The sequence below is a fragment of the Strongylocentrotus purpuratus genome, unplaced genomic scaffold (genome assembly GCF_000002235.5).
Source record: "Strongylocentrotus purpuratus isolate Spur 01 unplaced genomic scaffold, Spur_5.0 spur5_contig_821, whole genome shotgun sequence".
In the NCBI taxonomy this organism is placed as follows: Eukaryota; Metazoa; Echinodermata; class Echinoidea; order Camarodonta; family Strongylocentrotidae; genus Strongylocentrotus; species Strongylocentrotus purpuratus.
In genome coordinates, this window is record NW_022145526.1 from 1,253,115 (window position 1) to 1,263,134 (window position 10,020).

At 39.7% G+C, this 10,020-nt stretch overlaps 1 protein-coding gene across 1 annotated transcript; it reads left to right on the forward strand.

Moving 5' to 3' along the window:
• The first annotated feature begins 322 nt into the window (after positions 1–322).
• On the forward strand, positions 323–5,539 carry LOC115922317 (E3 ubiquitin-protein ligase TRIM71-like). Its single transcript, XM_030981062.1, has 2 exons — positions 323–958; positions 4,286–5,539. The coding sequence occupies exons 1-2, from the start codon at positions 323–325 to the stop codon at positions 5,537–5,539; spliced, it is 1,890 nt and encodes a 629-aa protein (XP_030836922.1).
• Positions 5,540–10,020: the final 4,481 nt, after the last annotated feature.

Sequence of the window (10,020 nt, forward strand, 5' to 3'; positions counted from 1 at the left end):
ATCTCGTGTGAGTTTATCATTGTAATCACATTTGTATTGATGTATACACTTGAATAGAGACTCAACGTGAGAAATTGGTACATAACTGCATGCAGTTAAGTTAGGTAATACTTGTTACGTACAACCACGATATTGGTACAATTATAGTAGGTCCATGGTACAATATACTACTTCACTGCATATTGGTTGTGTTTGTATGAATTGACTGTTGGTTTGTATTAAACATTTGCTGATTACACTGTTAAGCCTTATTGGCCATTGGATATATTTGTAAAATGAGCTCGTGTTTATAGTAATAGCCAGAGATCTGATATTTGTAACAATGGCTGAGAAGGCCGAGGAAGAGAAAGCTCCAAGCTCTTCTGATAACCTGACTTGTCCACTATGTCTTGATATCTTCGACGTGGCAACAATCCTGACTTCATGCGGACACACCTTCTGTCGGAAATGTCTCAAGAACTATGACCTGTCCCACCAGGACCTTGATCACATGATCTGTCCTCTCTGCAGGAATACCACCAAGTTGTCTGCGAACCGTGTCGATGATTTCCTCACCAATGTGACGGTCAACGGACTCGTAGACGATTACCACGCCAAGTGTGGAGGGATGAATGCTGTCCTTGAGATGCGTCCAAAATGCACTGCTTGCAAGTTTCATGAAGATGCTGTCTCATTCTGTAAAACGTGTAATTTCTATATGTGCACTAATTGCGACTGTAGCCATAAGCAGCTGACATCACTCTTTGAAGGTCATGAGATTGTATCCATACAGGATATCATCAACGAGAAGGTCAGCATTGGTCATCTATCTGAGAAGTGCTGCATCCACAAACAAGATAACAAAGATATGTTTTGTGAGGATTGTAAGGTCCACGTCTGTCTCAAGTGCGTGATCGTCGGTCATCAAATTCACAAAATCAAGAATCAGGCAGATTTCGAGCAGGAGTTACAGCTTAAGGTAAGCGTGGTTTCATTTAAGGTACCATAATCGGGTAGCGGGTACCATATGCGCCATAAGCGGGGAGGGGTAGGGGGCGCACCCTTGCCATACAAATACGTTTGAAATCATTAATTTTGCAGAATAACCATTAAAAAGAGGTTTAAAAAAAAAAGGGCTACCATTCAAAATTCTAAAATTCTCTCTCGATCGCTGCGCTCCCTCGTACATTAATAGATGTACCTTTTCTTCCAGAAGCATCACAGCCAGAAAGCTAGTATATTTGTTTTCTATCAAGTTGGCAGCCAAATTAATTTCGCCGTAGGCCTATATCGATTAGTTTTTAATAGTTCTGAATAGATTAAAAAATACATGTTTTCAGTAATCCATGTCGACTCCCTTAATGTAGCTCCTCGTAAGAGAAAGGAACAATCGATGAAATGGCATGAACTAGCTTTGATGTATAAGAATGTTTAGTATTCTGCTGTAGCTACACAACTAAAGAACGCTCTACACCAAGGCCCCATATGGGGCTTTCACATATACACTCCGGGGCCCGTACGGCGAGTAAAAACAGACATTTTGGGAACTTTCGGCCGGTGCCCGGCCGGTTGCCGTAAAGTTCCTACGGGCGCCGGGCCACTTTTTTATTAAGCCGTATGGGCGCCGTGGTGCTGAGTTGGCTGCTCCCAATTCTCCCGGCGTCTTTATCTGACCGTTAGGCCGTACAAAGCCCGTAAGGGGCCCGTAGGGCACCTTACGGGTCCCATGCGGGCTCCGGACGGTGCCCGGACGGCCCCTAACGATTTTGGGGGTCAATTCGAATGAAAAATCTTTACGGGCGCCTTGCGGTGCTCAAGTGTTCCGTACGTGTACCCTACGGCGCCCTCACGGGCCCCTCAGGAGCCCCGGATGATATGCACAACAATAGGCGTCTGCCGTCCGGGTCCATTTAAAATGAATATTGCCCGTGCGGGTCCCTCACGGCGGCATCTCGAAATGTTTTAAATACAGGAGGTGCGGATACCAGAGGACACATACAGAGTGAGTCAGAAAAAATTGTCCCACCTTTTAAAAGTTGTATTGTTTCAAGTATGAATATTTAATCATGAGTTTCATGATATGTCTTGATAGAGTTATCCTCCCAGTACATTTAGGTACCATTTTCATTTGAATCTCTGCATGCATGACTGAACATCAGACAATCTTTACAAGACTGCCAGATCTCACTTGCGCCAAGTTGCTAGGTGAGGAATAAAATAATGTTTTGAACAATGACAGCCAGTTTTTGTTTCAATTATCCAATTAGCCAGACGGGCAAAAACACACAAACGCACACGCACATGCACAGGCACACGCACACAAATGAGCATTCCATTCCCGACCAGGCCCACCCAAACTGTTATTTTTTTTCGGGAATTCTTCTTTTCGTACGAAAAGTTGAGTGGCCGCTGTCCTCTTGGTGCGTATTGGCGGATGTTGTGCTCATGATGATGAAGATGATGATGAAGATGAAGATTAAGATGATGACAATGATGATGACATGATGGTGGTAGTGAATGTGTACAAAAGGGAAAGATTTTTAGGGTTATGCCACTTAAAAATTGAGCGATCTTGATAAAAATCAATGCTCAATCAGAAAAGGTGTAATTATGAAACAATTATCACCGTGTGCGTTGTGTGTGTTGTGTGTGCGTGTGTGTGTGGGTGCGTGTGTGTGTGTGTGTGCGCGTGTCCGACTGTCTTTGTTCAATGCACTGTTTTATTCCTCACCCAGTAACTTGGCGCAAGTGAGATCTGGCAGTCTTGTAAAGATTGTCTGATATTCAGTGATGCATGCAGAGATTCAAATGAAAATGGTACCTAAACGTACTGGGAGGATAACTCTATCAAGATAAATCATGAAACCCATTATTAAATATTCATACTTCAAACAATAAAAAATTTAAAAAGTGAGACATTTTTTCTGATTCACTCTGTAGTTCAGTGCACCGTACGGCACCCGGCCAGGCGCCTTGAGGACCCCGGCCAGGCCCCGGTAGGGCACCTTCAGGGAACCATCGGTACACCTGCTCATCGGACGGAGCCCGTAAGGTTACCGGCCGGCACTCGGCCGGCACCCTGCCGGCGCCCTTACGGGCGCCTTGCATTTCACTCGACCAATTTTCTCCGGGCACCTCCCGGGCGCTGCAGAATATGTGACCACACATGCCGTAGAAATGAAAATCGGACGGTTCCCGTACGGTCTCTAAGTCCACGGCAAGCCGCCGGGTAGGGAAAATCGTACGGGGCCCGGTTTATATGTGACCTAGGCAAGGGGGAGCAGGCAAAGGCCCCACCGGCGCGCTAGACAATTTAGCACAAGTACATTTGATAATATTATAGAATAGAAAAGCTTTTAAATGCCTTAAAATACGGTTTCAACTTTTTAAAACGCTATCGTTTTCCTCGCGGTCACTAGGCTTCCTCGCATTTTAATAGTTGGAATATTTCTTATCATTGTACAAGCCTTGTCTACTACATTATTATATGGTCTTCAAGCGGACAGAACGAGAAAACCAATGCTTCTCTGTAGTAAGTGGGTGGGACAACATTTTCGTCACATTCTCTCACAAGACTTGAAGGGCTTTCTGTTGCTTGTAAATGTAAATCATTATTTTGAAGTAGGCTAGGATTTTTCGTGGGCATCCAGATAACTCCGTAGCTACGCATTTTTAGGAACTGAAAAACGAAATCCACGAAAATCACAACATAGATACATGTAATGTAAGATATTAGTGAACCTTTTATTATTTGGTCTTTGTGCAAAAGGGTCGTTAGCAATTGTTATCTTTTGTAAGCACTTTGCATGGAAATGATAATAAAAGGGAGAAGAAGAAATGTAATTATGATAAATATAATTATAGGAATAATGTTAATGAAAATCTTCATCATCATCATCATCATCATCATCATCATCACAATACACTTCGTATTATCATTATTTTGCTTTTATTATTACTATTACTATTTAAAATTATGTATTATTATCATTATTTATCATGATTATAATGATGACGATGATTATTATATATCTCCATTCTGTTCATCTGTTTTTACTGCGTTCATAAAAATGAAAATATTTCAAGGGTTGGATTGCTTTTTACGAACGCAGAAAAAAAAGATGTATTCAATTATTCTGTCCTCATATTATATATGATGGGGGTGGTCGAGGTTTTAACTTTTCTGAAACACTGATTAGGAGCGTGCAAAGTCCGGTGTTTCATTTTCAAACAAGCTTCATGTAATTGGCATACATCTTATTCTATAAAATTTTCTTTTCATTTCTCTTTTATTCGTTTTGTTTAGGTGAACGATCTTGTCCAGCGTTGCGCCACTAAGAAATCAGAACTGGAGAAGAACATTCAGAATGTGGAAGTACAACGCCTTGAAGTATACACTGCCATGCAGAGACTACTGGACGATGTCAGTCAAGCCTACAGCATCAAGGCCAAAGAGCTTGAAGAAAATCATCGAAATCTCATCAAGCACATCAATGCAGTAAAGCGGAGTTTCGATGATGACCTCAACGTCTTGAAATCCAAGGATCGAAAGAGGATCAATAGTATTTGTAGTTCAATAACACTGGTAGCTAATGACAGACTGGGTTGTCTTGAGACAGACAGTCTGTCTGCTCATACCTTGCTCTGTGAGGAGCTTGATGCCATGCTGAAGAAGGCTACTGATCACACTTCTGCGGCAGCCATTACGAAGAAAGCACACGAGAAGAGGTTCAAGCCTGCAGATGATACTCGTCTTGACCTCGGGAGCATCTCAGAATCAGATCCCAAGTTGCAAGTCATTCAGTGTGTTGGTCTACGGGGATCGATGTTGGGTATGACCCCCTACTCTGATGACAGTGTAGCTATCGCATATAATGGTGCAAATGATATAGATATCATTGATTCAGCTGGTTCACAGGAGCAGTATGCAAACATACCAAGTAACATGAAGTGTCATGATCTCGTGTTTCAACAAAACAGGTCGTTATGCATATCGACGGGTTCAATTGAAGCACACATATATTCTCCCAATGGATCCAGGAAATCAACCATTCACGTGAAAGCACATAACTATATCAGACTAAACAGAAGTCAATCAGATGAAATCCTCATCGCTAACACTACGAAGCAAGTCTATATCTATGACCCGACTGGATCTACTCTGAAACACACTGTTCCAACAAAACACAACACGGTGAGGCAGGTATCTTCTACCAGGTCGGGTTTGATTGTCACAAGCTCATGTTACGGTCCAAGCGTGGTGACGGTCTATGATAGGGATGGGAATGCTGGTAAGTCTCTACAACCTCCACACGGTGTCCACCTGTATGCTGCCGTGGATGAGCATGACAGAGTGTATGTAGCGAGTCGTAATTGGAGGGAGGGCAACATGGTGATCAGGCTCTATGACCTTGATGGTCTCAACCTGAAGGAAAGAGTTGAGTTCAACGTACATAATCCGAATCGAATTAATGCTTGGTGTTACTTGGTTTCCCTCTCCCCAGACATGCTCGCGTTTGCTTGTGACACAAAGTTGTATTTTATCAAGGTATCACTGTAATCCATGTCACGCTGATCTATTACCATTATTGGTGTTGTGTATACCTCTCTGTTCCAGCTCTACTCTAATATGGGCCTATAATGTGTCACATTATATTGTTTATTATGTGATAACTAAACGAATGAAAAGATGTCCATTCTCTCGATAAATTTTAGTTGCCTCTGTACAGTTGACATTACCCAATATAATAATAACGTCCCTCTTTTGAACTGATATATTATTACGTACATTTTACATAAGCTATATAATTCTTGCGTTGTGTAACCGTTTTCTCTTTGAAATGTTAACAAATGATTGTAACTGCTAGTTCAGAGAATAACAACGACTTAATTCGAGGTGTCGTGGTCGAGTGGATATGTCACCGGACTGTGGATCATAAGATCCGTGGTTCAAGTTTCCCCGCGGCACTAATGTCCTTTGGCAAGACATTAATCTACATTTGCCACTCTCCATCCAGATGTTAAATGGGCGACTGGCTGGAATGCTCCCCAGGGAGTGGAAAATGTGAATACATTGTGTTGCGGGTAAGCCTGAATCCGATGACCGGGGTAATAATATGTGCTGCGCCTAGAAACAAAGTATTAGGCGCATTATAAATGCGAGCTATTATTATAAAGACACACTGTTGAATTTGTTTCGTTTTGGATAATCGTTTTTGCCATTTGCTCTATTGAGTGCAAGATGAATCTCTTTAGTAAGTCAGTATTCGTTGCTATAATTCTTTATTGATATGTCATTTGTTTGTTTTTGTAGGTACATTCTGAATGTTGTACTTTAGAACAAAAATGATTTTTTAAACGTCTGATATCAATATTCCATTATCCGTTTTCCTACTGTTTTATCATAGCATAATTTAATGCTACTTTTAGGCAATTCAAAAATTGACCTACTTGAGACGCAAGAAATATGAGCAAGTAAAAATGTGATATGATATCATCATGTTTAACTTGAAAATTGATAAAATATTGATTAACTTCTTATAAAGTGTAAGTTCCCTTATGTTGTTGTTCTCAAAGTATTCAAAACTTTTGTTTGTTTGACATTAGTTTCTTATTTTTCATTATGATTATTTTGTATATCTAAATGAAGTAACACCTGATACTGACTTTGTTATTAGGACCGCATTGTGAATGATCTTTTCAGTGATCTTTATAGAATTTTACTGCAATTCTGTTATAGGTAGTGATTTCACTTTGAATATTACATGTCAATTCGGCAGTTGTCTTTTTCAAATTAATTACCGCTTCAATTCGATTCCGTTTAGTCCATTCGATTCAATTCAATTGACTCTATACAGATTATCGATTTATGACGTGGAATTTGGAATGTCTTTATCTGCATTTTAGGCGGTAACAAGAGAATGGGGTAAGATAAGATTATGGTTATCATAAAATAAATTGTAGAAATGATGATAATATAAAACACCTACATCTGGTCATGCTAGTAGACATGCATGGCAAACTCTGGGATGAAACTGGAGAAAACATCATTTTAATGTTTCCCCATCTTAACAAAAAGACACCCCAGATGATATATTGTTAAGTAGATGACATCGAAGAAATTCCATGCAAAAACGATCTAGCTTCGGGAACAATCTTCTCCCCCCCCCTTTTTTTTTTATAAATCTGTTATTCATTTCCTGTTTTCGAAGAAGGGTAGGGGTGTGATAACCGCATCTCGATGGAAAATGTTGTTACTTTATGTTGTTGGTAAAAAAGAAAGTCAATTCTTATGGGAACATTGGGACGAATATTTCGATACACACTCCTGGGAGGGGGAGGGGGGGGGGGTTTTCATAGAGAGCCTAAGTCAAACTTAACTCTAAGTTGGAGAGCCATTTGTAGTCTTTAAAAATATGTATTCAATAGCAAAAAATCAAGTATTTCAGACTTGTCATAATTTCCACATCAAGAACATGAAATATCTGATAATAGAAAATATGATTGATTTGAATCAACATTTTATGCCTTTTAAAATAACTTTTACAAAATATTTTCAAAGATGCTAAAGGCTTTTCATAATGGTTAAGTCCAACTAAGGGATAAGTTCAACTAAGGTTCTTTGTGAAACACCCCCAGGTCTTTAAACCAGTTTTTGTACACAATGTTGTAAAGTACCTTTAATATATCAAATGTCGTATATTGTTTTTTTCCTCACATGTTGTTTTTTTTTTATTAGAAAATAGTTATAGTGAGTATGTATACGCTGTAAACCTAGCCTATAACTAAAATATACATTATGTCGTTGCATGCATATGGTATTGTTCATTTACACTGGTAAAGTCCTTTACTGGTTGACAGAGAAAGAGGAAGAGAAAGAGATAAATAGACGGAGATAAAGGAAGAACAGTGAAGAAACCCTTTGGAAACAGGTGTAGTTACCGTCCTTTACTCTTCCAAATATAGTAATGAAAGCATATAAAACGTTTAGCTCTATAATCCAGGATTCTAAAAAAGTGGATCTCTAAAATAATATATCCACCAATGAAAACCTTAAAAAAAGTCACCCTCTATAGATAAAAGGATGAATACCGCCAATAAGTTTAAAGGTGCTTTTACGCTCTGTGGGAAAACCCACTTCTATTTATAAATGAGCAAACTGCATGATATTGACAGACGATCTACTCAAATGTGATTTTACCATTGTAACCACGTTTGTATTCCATGACACATTGGAAAAGTGAATACTTTTGTTTGTGTGCCTCGATTCACCTTCGAGCATCAGTGAACAATCTAGATTATACTTGTCTTATGTGATATTTGCATATGTAAAATAAATATCATTTTGTTGTTACTGTAAGCCTATTATATCCAAATAAAAATCTCGAAAACCCATCCTCTCCGATTAACTTTCCCTCTTATGACTTAAAATGACCGGAAGTCCACTCTAATATTAAGTTGGTTTTAATACAAGCAGAACAAAAGAGAGAAACAAATTAGTGAAAGCCTAATTAAGCGAAAGTTTAATTACGGTAAGCAACATCCAAATGAAACAAGGGAAAGTTATGACATGTTTAAGTTATCATCAGTGAAACACAAATTGGCAACACTGTGACGTATCTTGCGTGGTCTCGTTTTCATCTAGATCCGTCTGGGCTCCCCCCCCCCTTCCCCCTCTCTCTCTCTCTCTTTCTATCTCTCTCTTTTTCTCCTTCTCTCTCTCTCTCTCTTTCCGACTCTTCCTCGATTACAAAATGAAGGGTAGTGTTACAGAAAGGAGTGGAAGGTAATTAGGTGTTGGACAAGGACAGTCATGTTTTACGAAAGGAAATCGTGTAGAATGTTTCTTCAGTGCATAAATATATATATATCTTTAAATTGACCACTATAGTCAGATATACTGAAAAACCTATCCCCCCCCCCCCCTGAAAAAAATGAAAAGATTCATTTGGACTGGTCACTATTTATATGCGTCCTCCATTCATTACCACAAACTATTTCACTGGGGCCTGCAGCTTTACAAGCTTGCTTTCATGTAGGTCCCATCATATTTCTCTCAGTTAAATCAGTACTCTAAGGGCGTGTTTATGCTTCACTTTTGAAGGCAGAATGAGCGATTTGTAACGCTCATCGTAAACGCTCATCGTAATCGCAGTTCCACGGTGTACTGTTTATGCTAACTTTTCTGGCTCCTACAGGCAATTCTCCTTGTGTGGCCTTAATTGGTCTTCCAGCTGGATTCGCAAACCTTCACTGTGCATGCTACGTAGACCCACCAGAGGTCAGTGCGTTGACCCCATTTAAACGCGTTTACAAATTGTAAACGCATCTTTTTGTGAGTTTACGATCGGCGATCGTGATCGCCGTTTTTCGGTGATTCTACAAAAATGAGCATGGACGCAACCGTGTTTTAAACTAAACGCGTAACAGATGCCTGATTCTGGCCAGAAAAAGTGAAGCATAAACACGCCCTATATTGACCATTTATCTTCATGTTATATGTTATGAATCATTGATTGTTATTGTAACCGTTCAACCCTCGAGGCGGATCAATGGGATCCCGTTTACATGACATAAAATTGCCGGGTTCAACACGCCTCGCGGCTTCAAACCTCGAGGCGGATCACTGTGTAAACACGGTAACAGTGACTCGGTTCGAGGGTTGAAGCCGCGAGGCGTGTTCAACCCGGCAATGTTTATGTCATGTAAACGGGATCTGATCCGCGAGCCGTATCGAACCCAGATTGCTAGCTAGACCTCATCTGCTCTTCTTGCCCCTGCTTACGATCGGTCTTCAACAAAAAAGTGCTCCAATCTTCGTTATATTTATTGATAGTGTTGCATTGAATGAATATAACTTTACTTTTTCATGAATGTTCAAGTATCATGATTAATATATTTTCACTTCATTGAAATGAAAGATACCATATTAAATGTTTCCCGTAAAAGAAGTAAGTTTGCTCAAAGTATAAATATATGTTAAATTTAGCCAATTTAATTTACATTATTACTAATAGTATACTACTAGTGGTATTAATAACA